This window comes from Tenrec ecaudatus, chromosome 4 (genome assembly GCF_050624435.1).
Source record: "Tenrec ecaudatus isolate mTenEca1 chromosome 4, mTenEca1.hap1, whole genome shotgun sequence".
NCBI classification, from domain to species: Eukaryota; Metazoa; Chordata; class Mammalia; order Afrosoricida; family Tenrecidae; genus Tenrec; species Tenrec ecaudatus.
In genome coordinates, this window is record NC_134533.1 from 122,775,958 (window position 1) to 122,788,371 (window position 12,414).

At 49.3% G+C, this 12,414-nt stretch overlaps 1 protein-coding gene across 2 annotated transcripts in view; it reads left to right on the forward strand.

Annotated features, from left to right (window-relative positions):
• UBASH3B (ubiquitin associated and SH3 domain containing B) overlaps positions 1-12,414 on the forward strand; it is a 170,838-nt gene that overhangs the window by 134,201 nt on the left and 24,223 nt on the right. Inside the window, exons 2-5 of one of the 2 annotated variants that reach the window (XM_075546732.1) lie at positions 3,309-3,366; positions 4,056-4,242; positions 7,125-7,323; positions 11,417-11,586. In XM_075546732.1, the coding sequence (XP_075402847.1) occupies positions 3,309-3,366; positions 4,056-4,242; positions 7,125-7,323; positions 11,417-11,586 (614 nt within the window). The remainder of the gene's footprint in view (positions 1-3,308; positions 3,367-4,055; positions 4,243-7,124; positions 7,324-11,416; positions 11,587-12,414) is intronic. The other variant, XM_075546731.1, reaches the window with a different exon arrangement.

Sequence of the window (12,414 nt, forward strand, 5' to 3'; positions counted from 1 at the left end):
TAGATAGACCTGCAGAGATAATAATGTGCACAAAAAAACAAAACAGAGCAAAACAAAGCAATAAAAGAAAACAAAATAACAACAACAAAACCAACGTCAAAAAAGAGAAAAGCCTATAAATAGTTCAAGGTCTGTTTGTTGACCTTTAGGAGTGTTTTCTGGTTGAGTATGATGGGGTGCCATGCCCTGGCCTCAAAGTCTATTTTTAGTATTCCCTGGGAACTTCGTTGCTCTGCTCCCCTTGCTGTTCTGTTGCACACCTTTAGTGTTTCACCTTAGTGTGGTGCAGTCAGATCGGGCACAATTCCCACACTGTGTCTCCAGTGTTGTCCCTTGTAGGGCTATGGGTCAGTGAGGAACCTCGTGTCTCACAGTGGGACCGGCCCTATGGTCCTCTCTGTACATTGGCTGCGTCCCTGAATCTTTCATCATAGCCCTCACAACCCAAACTTTGAACTATCCCTCAGTTTTCCCCCCTTGAGCCCTCTACAAAACTCATCTTTGGCATTACAAAGAACATAACTGAACCTTTCCTTTCTGGAGGATACTCTTAGTGCATTAAGAAGAATAAATTAAATTTCAGTAGGATGTGTTTTTCATTGGGTGAAGGAGGGAGAAGAAAGAAATTGGGTCCTTTATATAAATAACCCATCCTCTGTACCACAAATGAGTTTTTCCATTTCTCCATTGTTTTTGAAACAATGAGTCCTTCCTTGGTAAATTTAATCTCTCAGCGTCTACGGTGCAAAAAGGCCATGATTGGTGCTCTTTTATGAGGGCGTGGCTTCTGGATCTGGGAAAGGGCAAGTGTGGTCTCTGATTGCCCTGTGAGCTGTAAGTCTGGAAACGGGCAGCAATTAAGCAGCTTGTCAAGATGTGGGGGAGTGTCCCCATGTGCCAGGTCTTTTGTCAGACTTTGCCACCAGCTTTTATTCCAAGGGGATAAGAGGAGTCTGTCTTGCTTCTCGATTACTTCGTCTTAATACAACCAGGCTTATCTTCTTTAATGTCATTCTTCCTAAGGGTACAGATAGCTGTCGGGCTCATTTGGTGTCTGCGCTCCAACTTCATGGAAATCGCTGAATGGTGACAACAGTTGAGTGCTCTCAGCTACTAACCAAAAAGGTTGGTGGTTGGAATCCACAGAGGAGCCTTGGCAGACACAGCTGGTGGTCTGTTTCAGAAAGATTGCAATCATTGACGATGCTATGGAGCGGAGTTCTACTTTGGCACACCCAGGCCCACCAAGAACTGGTAACAGCTTGGCAGCAACTGACTTACTTTATACCCCACCCTGCCTCATCCCATCCCATGGGCTGAAAGGAATATATTCCCCTATTTTCAGCTGTGGAAAAAGCCGAACGAGCCTAGCCTGCGAGTCAAGCCTGGAGTCAAACCTGACCTTTACTCAGCTCACCTGAACCAGTGAAGAAGTGGCTCCACTTCTTCCCACCAACTTTTCACTTGTGTAGAATTAAGATGACATATCCCTTCAAACCTGGCATTGTGTCATCCCTCCACACGGTTGGGTCTAATTGTTCCATTAAAGGGCTGGGAATCAGAAGAATTGGCTTCAACAGCCAATCCAAAAGAAGGTTCTTGGAAAGAGTGTCAATTAAAGTCAATGTCATGAGGATGTCTTCCCATGTCTTCTTCCTCTCAAGGACCCTGAATCTGGGAAGGATAACAGAAATGCTTGTGTACTGATCACCTGCAATGTGCAGGGCACTGTCTAAAACTACTGGTAGAATGACTTAGTTCATCTTTACATCTTACTCTAAAGCAGAGGACCACAGAAAATGGATGCACTTGAACTGTAGTGCTGACAAAGAATATGTCATGTCATGGGCTGCTAGAAGAACAAACAAGTCTGCCAGAATGCTCCTTAGAAGCAAAGATGGTGAGACTTCATCTCACATGCATTAGACAAGCAATCAGGAGAGACCAGGCCCTGGAAAAGGATAACATGCTTGATAAAGTCGAGGGTCACTGAAAAAGACGAAGATTCTCGAGAAGATGGATTGACCGAATGGCTACAACCATGGGCTAAAGCCTAACAAAGGATTGTGAGACTAGCACAAGACAGGACAAGGCTGCATTCTGAAGGTCACTGTGAGTCAGTACCAACTCAATGGCACCCAACAATAATAGCATTAGCAGAGGTACTGTGTATCTTCTACCCACCACCAAAGCCCAGCACGCACTACACCCACCCTGACCCAGAGGACACCACATTCCTCGGGTCTTACTTCAAATATCACTGCCTAGGTGAGGACATCTCAGACTATGTTAGGTCTCCGTCACATAAGTGCTTGTGACACCCTGTGTTTTCCCTTCCTTAGACTTACCAGGAATGACCATGAGAGGATACCCATTTGTTTTCCAGAGCCGCTAGGTGGAAATTTCCGTGAAAATAGGGACCACATATGAATTGTTCATTCCTGTATTCCAAGAGCCTAGCACAATGCTGACAAAACAGTAGGGATTCAGCAAATATTTATTGAATAAACATATGGAGGGCGGGGGGGGGGCAAGCAAAGCTGGATGTGAAAGTGCACCCTTCAGGCCAGGAAAACTGTCTGTCACTGGATGACTCTGCTCAGACATTTGTGCACAGGGACAACACTGTTGTACCAACCAGCCTGTCGTCCTTGGGTCTCCGTGAGGTGTAGGGCTTTGAGTTGCTTCTCCAGTCGGAGTGAGAGCCACCCTGCTGTAGTGTCTCTGCTGCTGGTCATCACGGGCTTCTGTAAAATGGGTGAGGAGGGCGGCTCTAGCCAACGCTGTTGGTGGTGGGGTTTAGGGAAGAAGGGGTGGAGGGGTCCGGCTCACTGAGTTGAGTTGAACAAAACCAAGTAGTTCTTATAACACTTCATCCCAGGCCTTAATACCAGCAACATCCCTTTCTAGCGTAGTCTGCTGAGGGGCTGCCAACAAGAATGTGCTTTGCAGGGGAGCTGGGTCAGTAGGAGTGAGTGAGTGGAAACAAAAGAGGAAAAACCAAAACCCAGCCAGAGCAGCATGTAGGGAATCAAAAACAAGGCAAACGTGGACACTGCTAAAAACAGATGGCGTAAACTGTCAGGCTGCATGCAAAGCCAGTGCTAATTGCATGTAAATTAATGACACATCTGAACTTCGCTGTGCCTCAAACTGACCCTTGGGAGGTGAATCCTGCAGGATGTGGCTCCCCCACACCCCTGAAGACTGAATGAGACACAGGCTCACATTCAACGCTTGCTATTGCCATGAGAAGAGCTGATGCAGGGCTAAAAATACTAACAATAGAAATTTGATTTCTCTTTCAGACAAAAAGCCTTGGCTTCCACGGGAGGAAGAAGTGTTCAGGCAGCATGTGACTGGTTGGTATGAAATAAATAAATTGAGAAAATAGCATGTAATTAACTCTGAGTGCATGTGGATGAGATGGGGTATGCAGTGTTCCTCTAATGGATGCTTCCTGGGGCGGGGGGGGTGGGGGTGGAGATGAGCCGAGAGATTATGTGACAAGCCCATTTATCAAGTCAAGTGCACTCCTCCCCACTCACACTGGCCCTTGGATGTCCTTCTCCTGGAAGCTGTTTAAAGGAATTCACTGTGTTTCAAAGACAGCCTCCCTGTAATAATACCTGCCCCTTCTAGTCACTCCAAGTGTGTGGACACGGAGCAGATCCATTTAGAACAGTTTCCTTCTCCTAGAAGAGCACTAGCGTAGCCCCCATAAGGTGACCCTGCAGAAGTTTCCTGTCTTTGGAAGCATATAGGTTTCATCACTGAACTGAAGACACAGGAATAGCTCAGAAGTCTACTAGTGGGTTGGGCAAGGATTTGGAGTTTATCCTCAGGGTGAATGTTAGGGTTTGGGGATAGAGGGGGTGTCAGCCAGGAGAAGAGAGGGGCTGATGTGCTTGGAAGCTGGTTATGAAGTGTGAGCTTTTGAGGGTAGATTTTTTTAGAGCCTGAATGAAAACCCTTCACTCTGTAGTCCCCGGCCAGGGTATGAAGCATCCCAGTGGTCTCAAGAGCCGCCTCCTCGGCTCCCCTTTGTCTTGCAGGTTATTCTCCCATGTCGGTGACCCCTTTCTGGATGACCCCCTGCCCCGGGAGTACGTCCTCTACCTCCGCCCCACTGGCCCCTTAGCACAAAAGCTTTCCGACTTTTGGCGGCAGTCGAAGCAGATCTGCGGGAAGAACAAGGCGCACAACATCTTCCCCCACATCACCCTCTGCCAGTTCTTTATGGTGAGCTACTGTCCCCGGCCCCGTGGAGGGCCTGGCTCCCAGGGCCCCGCCAGCCACTTGAGACCCAGAGCTGAAGTCGAGAGGCTGTCTGCAAGTTCCCAAGAACAGACAGAAGCTCCTAGAGCCGGGAAGGTCCTGGGTGGGACAAATGGTTAAAGGGCTTGGCTGCTAACTGAAAAGTTAGAGGTTGGAGACTGGAGTTCAGCCAGCACCCACTGGTGCCTTAAGAGAAAGAGCTGTGATTGACGTCTGAAAAGTCAACCACTGGAAGCTTCTGGAGTGCAGTTCTGATTGACACAAACGGGGCCACTGTGAGCCGGTCGACTCCTGGACACCTGGTGCGTGAGTTAGACAGGCCTGCAAAGGATCATGGAGGTCCACAGCTAGATTCCTGCCCCAGATCCTCTTTCCTACTGCCTGCTGAGGCCTCGGGAGCATGTCCATCTAGGTTTGTTGCAGTATTCATGATGTTAGCCTGTTCCCAGGGACCCTGGGGCATGACCCCTGTGCCCCAGCTCCATCCCTGCCCATTATCGACCCTTTCCATGCCTTTTTTTTAAAATCATTTTATCGGGGCTCATACAACTCTTATCACAATCCATACATACATCAATTGTGTTAAACACACTTACACATTCGTTGTCCTCATCCTTCTCAAAACACTCACTTTCCTCTTGGGCTCCTGGAATCAGCTCCTTATATTTCTTTTTTTTCTCCCTCCTCCCTGCTACCCCCTCCCTCATGGACCCTTGGTATTTTGTAAATTATTATTTTATCATATCTTACACTGTCCAACGTCTCCCTTCACCCGCTTTGCTATTGTCCATTCCCCAGGGAGGAGGTTATATGTAGATCCTTGTAATCAGTTCCCCCTTTCCACCCCGCCTTCCCTCCTCCCTCCCGGTACCAATACTCTCACCACTGGTCCTGAGGGGTTCATCTGTCCTGGATTCCCTGTGTTTCCAGTTTCTATCTGCACTGCTGTTCCTCTTCTGGTCTAACAAGGTTTGTAAGGTAGAATTGGGATCATGATAGTGGGGAGTGGTGGGGGAGGAAGTGTTTAAGAACTAGAGGAAAGTTGTGTGTTTCATCGATACTACACTGCACCCTGAGTGACTCATCTCCTCCTCTGCAAGGGATGTCCAGTTGTCTACAGATGGGCATTGGGTCCCCACGGCGCACTCCCCCTCATTCATGGCAAAATTATTTTATTTTCCTTTGGTGCTTGATACCTGGTCCCTTCCTTCGACCCCTCATGATCACACAGGCTGGTGCGCTTCTTCCATGTGGACTTTGTTGCTTCTGAGCTAGATGGCCGCTTGTTTACCTTCAAGCCTTTAAGACCCCAGACACTATATCTCTCGATAGCCAGGTACCATCAGCCTTCTTCACCACACTTACTTATGCACACATTTGTGTTCAGTGTTTATATGGGGAAGGTGAACACACAAGGAAGTCCTGAGGGAGTATCAAGGATAGACTTTGGGGCCAGGGCGTCGCACCCCATCAGACTCATCTGGAAAACACTCCTAAAAGTCAACAAACAAACCTCAAACTATTAACAGGCTTTTCCTTCTTTCTCTCTTTTTTTTCTCTTCTTTTAGATTTTATATGTCAGTGGCTTTTTTGTTTGTTAGTTTGTTGGTGTTGCTGCTGTCATCCCTTTCCATTCTTATGACAAGGAAAGAATAAAACAGGGAGAGGTGGGAGCGTGGCACACACGGGGAAGCTACTGCACTTTTTGGAACACAATCCACAGGTTACTGCCCATCTACATCTTTCTACACCACGTGTCACTGAGTTGACTCCAACTCTTAATGAATCTCTACAGAGCCCATACATGGGGCAGAATTGTGCTTTACAGGATGTTCCGGGGCTGGCTTTTCTAAGCTAGGTCTGCGGGCCTGTCTCCTGAAGCACCTCTTGGACTCCCACCCTTTGGTTAACAACCAAGCATGTTAACCATTTGCACCACTCAGGACTTCTAGATCTTTCTAGAGAGTAGACCAAGACATGTTAGAGTTACCATCGTCCCCTAGCCCTCAGTCCTAGCTGTCAGAAAGTCTATTTAGTGGATAAATGAAATTCACTTAATGTCTAAGATAAAAGTACATTGCATCTACATTAAAGTTTTTAGAGATGGACAAGTGTTGATTTAACCAAGGATATTCAAAGTGAGACAGAATGGTAGCACTTGAACATACTTGAATATATTGGTTTATTTCCCCCAGACTCTCTCTCTCTCTCTCTTTTCTTTTCTGCAGTTAGAGAGGGTTGGGAGGTGGAGATAAGGTGGGTAGGCAAAAATATGTTCCAAGCCTTCTCATTTACCGTTCACACTAAAAATTAAAGAGACTGTCACTTCCTCTTAGTCATCCCAGGATCTTTCAGCAACACATTCAGCGTCTAGAGACACTCGTTCTTCCTTCCAGTACACTGCAGAGGGTGGAGGAGGCTGCCACAGGCTCCTTCTTCTCAACTGTAAGGAGGGCGGGACTAGAATCGCCAAAGAATCGAAGAGGCAGAGAGAGGGGGCGGGTGTGCAAAACAGCCCAGGGCTTACAAAGATTGCTCTTGGAGCTGTGTCACTCCCTCCTGTCACATGCCTCCATCCGTACCTGTTTGCGAGCCCCGTCTGCCTGTCTTCGTCCGGGCTGCGCTCAAAGGGGCCACATCAGGGCAGGAAGGCAGGCATAGGTGGTCCATGCTCTCAATTCATCTCCCAACTTGGATAGTCCATGTGTGAGCATTGGGAGTCTGCAGCTCCGTAAGAAATGGCATCATCAGCCTCAAGCCCCTGTGAAGAGGGTGTCACATGTTAATTGGCAGCAGGTTCCTATCCCCGCCTTTCTGAATGTGGCCGGTTTGTTTGCTTCTGCCAGTGTGAGGACAGCAAGGTGGAGGCGCTGGGGGAGGCCCTGCAGAACACCGTCAGCCGCTGGAAGTGTAAGTTCGCAGCCCCTCTTCCCCTGGAGCTCTATACCTCCTCCAACTTCATCGGCCTCTTTGTGAAGGAAGACTGCGCCGAGGTCCTCAAGAAGTTTGCTGCGGACTTTGCTGCGGAGGCTGCATCCCAAACTGGTGAGCAAACGTCCCCCAGGCCAGCCTTGGGCCCTGCTGATCTGTCAAAGAGCTTAGAGGGAAAGGGATGGGAAATCACTGTGGAGAGATGGAGGGTCCTGTAGGATTGACAGAACATGACAAGCCCGTCCACTTGCTTGCAACACCCAAGCCCTCTGCTACCTTGTCAGAGCATTCAGCTGCCATTCTGCTCACCTTCTGAGAGAACATCCATGCCTCCTTCTTAGCCTCCATATTGAGAATGACAAGTGACAGCCCTACATCTGGGCTCGAAGTGTCTTCCTTCCAGCTCCCCCATTTCCTCCCAGCTCAGAATTAAGGACCCGTCCTTCCTTTCGCTCAGAAGTGTCAGTGGTAGAGAGATGTACATGGTGGGCTGCTAGGCCCGAGGTCAGCAGTTTGAAACAGTAGCTGGCCTGCAGGAGAAAGACGAAGCTTTCTTTCTACTCCTGTAACGCTCCAGCCTCAGAAGCCCCCAGGCTTGGCCCTACTCGGTCCTACTCGGTCCTAGAGCGTTGCTCTGAGTGCCTCACCCCATGGCAGTGACTTTCTTCCTTCCGCTCAATCTCCCTCTCAGGCAGGTGGTGATCTGGGAACTGTCGTTCGCGCCGTGAGCACAGAGGACGTTGCTCTGCGTGTAGCACAGTGCAGCGAGGAGAATAGAACCACTTTGTATTTTAATAATGAAACCCACTGTCCCAATACTCTTCAGCCTGCTGAAACCCACTGGTGCCCCAAGACTCAAAAGTCCATCTGAAAACAGCCTGTTAAGATGCCTTCTGCTTCTGCTTGTCCCTGGTGCCAGCCAACCAACGTACGGCCCTGGAATTGGCCTCCAGGCGGGCGGTATGGGGAGAGACCAGAGGAAAATTAACACAGCTCTCCTGTCAGACATAGGCGTGCTTAGCTTAGTGAGGGCCTTCCCTGCTGTTCTCTACATGCCGGTCTTTATCGGCACCTCGAGAGCGAAAGCCCCATCCGCGTTGTGGATGCCCATTCTGCGCTATGAGGGACACCACAGCAAAGGAGAAGCGGCTTCCCTTGGTAGGGCAGGTGCAGTCTGAGCAAGCGGATTCAGGCTCTGGATAGTACATGTCATGACTGAGCTCTGAGGAGAGGGGCCCATCAAGGTGGTTGGGCTTCATCTTGATGGAAGGTGTCGACAAGTCCAGTGGAGGAAGGTCTTGCTGGGTGGGAAGGCAGACTGAGCAGAGGCACAAATGCACAGGGTGTGTGTGCAGGACAGAGCAAGGGTGGGCATGAGTCAAGGAAACGGAGTCTGAGTATTGGCCATGCAACCGGGAGAGACCCAGAGTTTGGCAGCCCACATATCACACTGAGAACCAGCGAGAGCGAACACCTGAGCAAAGTCACAATATTCGCCCTCAGCCCCCTAGCCTTTGGCCTGTGCCTCCCTTACTAAGTTGCCTTACCTATTGATTTCACCAGGAACTGGGCCTTCACATTTTTGTCTCAGAAAAACAAACAAGCAAATCGGGTTTAGAGCCTGAGGAAGGATCTGGTCAGGACCCACCATTAGCAAACAGGATCCCAAGGAGATCTCCACTCATGGAGAGAACCAGGCCCTGAAGTCATATTCGATACTTGGCAATTGGCATGACCTCAGACTCCTATCCAGCTCCCTTTTCTGCCCCAGGACCACTCCCTGGTTACTGACTTCGATGCCATAGTGGGTATGACGTGTTGGATTGCTAACCACATGTGGTCAGCAGTTTGAAATCAACAGCCACTTTGTGGGAGGGAAAAAGATAAGGCTTTCTACTCCTGTGAAGAGTTACAGTCTCAGAAACCCACAGGGGCAGTTCTGCCCTGTCACTCTGAGTTAAAATCTATTCAATCACAGTGAGTTTGTTTGTTTGTTGTTTGTTGAGATCCCTCTACCTCAGGTTGCACTTCACAGAAATGGCTCTTTTTCATCTGACAGTAGCTCTTGGAATTAAAAACTAGAACCATTTAAAACTCCCACGAGAACCCAAACGAACGTTGCCACAAAACCCATATTCTTCACAAATGAGTAAAGGGGTCTCAGCCAGGATTGTAGCCAATTCTTAAAAGTCTTGTAAGAAGGGAGAGGAGCAAAGCTCTCTCCAGAAAGCTGAGAACTTGACCGGTATTTTTTCTCTGCCCGCGTGTGGCCCCCTGGTGGTCACTTGGAGAACTAGCTGTCCCTGCCCAGGGAAGCTGCCCCAGCCCCAGTAACCTTAATGAGACACATCTCCTTAGAACCCAAATTCAGAAGACTGGTGATCTTACTTTTTCCCTACAAAGACTGCCGTGGTAAACTTGACTGACTGAACTCTCAATTCCTCCAGCAAGTGGATCTCGTTCTATCTTCATTAGGAAGACTCCGTCATTCAGCACACAACTACAACCTGTTGTGTGAGGGGCCATCAAGTCTGGTCCCTGTGGACGGCAGAACACGCCACCCTCACAATAGCTCTTGTTTGGCCCACTGCCGCAGCCTCTTTTCCGGGTCTTTCTATTTGTCACTGCCCCTCCCTGTACCAAGCATGATGTCCTTTCCCTGTAGCGTGCTAAGCACTGGAAGTGCCGTGTGGACAAGGCACAAAGCTCTTGCTTTATGGGGCTTCATTAAAGAGATACAAGTACCAAAGGGGAGACATGAGTGGCTCAGTGATCGAATTCTTGTCCCTTATACAGGAGACCCAGGTCAAGGTGCCTCGTGCACAGACACCACTCATCTGTCATGGGAGGCTGGGGTGTTGCTATGATGCAGCATAGGTTTCTGTGGAGCTTCCAGATGAAAATGAACTAGGAAGAAAGGCCTGGTGATCTACTTTTGAAAACCAGTCAGCAAGAACCCTACGGATCACAAGGGAGCACTATCCAATCCACCACAGGCGATGGGCATGATGCCAAGCCAGAGAGCATCACCGCTTTGCGTGCGCCATTGGCATTCGTCGGGGTTGCTTGATGTTGGCTGACAGCAACAGCAGAGCAGGGAAAGCACTAAAGCCCACAGGCCCGAGTTCTCCTCCTTCCCCAGTTAGTAGGCCTCTATGTGACGGTACAAAGCCCTTATTGCTCAGTCCCTGGAGTCGACCTAGTTGCATCTTCTTGGGCATTTGCTTGGGCAGGAGGCGAGTCTCCTCATTTACAGGAGTGCCAAAGACAAGTGTGGATGTTCCATCACATAGGTAGGCTTGTTTTTGTTCTGAGGGTATCTTAGAATCGCACTTGACACACTTTAAACCAGTGGTTCTCAGCCAAGAATGGTTTTAGACCACCTCCCCAACAGCCCCTGAGCCAGGTGATCAAAGCCTGCGCCGATTTTGAGCATCACAACTTGGTGTAAACACAAGCCAAGGACGGTGCAAATTACCCAGTGATACATAGGACCGCCCCCAACAACGGAGTTAAAAAATTATCATATCACTGCCAACTTGTTAAGGCCAAGTCATGCCAACCTGGTGGGAGAGAGAACTGCCCCCCCCACCGCATGTGCATGCACGCGCGCACACACACACACACACACACACACACACACGAGGGTTTCTGAGACTGCCACCTTTACAGACCAGACTGCTGTGTCTTTCTCCTGTCACTTAGCGGGCGGCCGAGAACTTAACTGCTGCACCACCAGGGCTCCCAAACCTACCCAAAGGATTAACAAGTGCTGCTGGTGGGCACCCCTGCGTTAAGCTTTGAAAATGTGTTGTGAGTTTTCCTCACTTTTTCTTCAGAGCTACGCAGACACCAAGAGACTTCATTTCCAATGAGAAGCAGGCTCGCCTTGGGCATTGAATAATTACAAAGCTGGCTTTGAATCTCTACAGAAATTATTTCAGCGCTGTGAGCCTCGGCTTCCTCATCTGTATGGGAGGCGACCCACGGGGAACCCTCTCGGGCTAAATCTAGGATTCCTTATGGCTCAGAGTGATTGACGCGAGAGCTTTTAACCCCTTTCATTCTGCTACCTGACGAGAGGGAAACAGCCCAGGGACTCCCTTCTTGTTATTCGGGAAGCAGTCTTTGCTGTGTTCTTTCCAAAATCGCCACCACAGCTGTGAATACCACATTCTAATGGACCTGTGCTTTCTTTTTTTTCCAGAAGTGCATGTGGAACCTCATAAGAAGCAGCTGCATGTGACCCTGGCTTACCACTTCCAAGCTAGCCACCTACCCACCCTGGAGAAACTAGCCCAGAACATTGATGTGAAGCTAGGGTGTGACTGGGTGGCAACCATATTCTCTCGGGACATCCGATTTGCTAACCACGAGGTAATGTCTGACTGTAGCCCCAGATTCCATTGGGGTGTAGATTGGACCCTCCCAATCAGAACCAGGAGTGCTTGCTCCACGGTGCTGCCAGGAGAAGGCTAAGGGAAGCCGTGAAGTGAATACCAAGAGTCAGTGGACCCAAACTTTTGTCCAGGCTCTGTCTAACACACGGGGAGGCGGCAGGCTCACATCTCTCCTCCCCGGCTCCCAGACGACTCCTGTGCCTATCACTCCCATGATTGTCCGCGTGACCTTCTTCCTTAAGAGAAATATAAAAATGACATGGGAGAAGAGATAGAAAAACTGTTGGAAAATGTTTATTTTGCATATAAATTCACAGTGTGAATAGATAGACGGCATCATCCTGACCTTAGCTGAGGAAAGCATGTCAGTACCCTTGGCCTGCAAACAAATCAACATTTGGCGAATGTCATCTGTCCCATACAAGGTGAAATGGAACTCAGTCCTCAGGAAGCCTTCTTGTCAGCAGGGAAAAAGGACAGATATACATCCACTTGCAGTGGGGTCTGATGTGACTCCGGGGGACCCGGGTGTGTCAGAGGAGAGCCGTGCTCCATGGGGTTTTCAAAGGTTACTCTTTAGGAAGTAGATCACCAGACCTTTCTTCCGAGGCACTTCGGGTGATTCTAACCCCCAGTCTTCCCGAGCAGCTGCACACTGAGCATTTGCACCAGCACAGACTCCTGAGAACGGACACGCATGCAAAGGAAACACAGGGCTGAGTCTGAGTTCATCACAATGGGGGCAAGAATGGACCCACGGTACCCCAGTGCAAGCGCCAGGAGTGGAATGATCCTAGCATCCCTC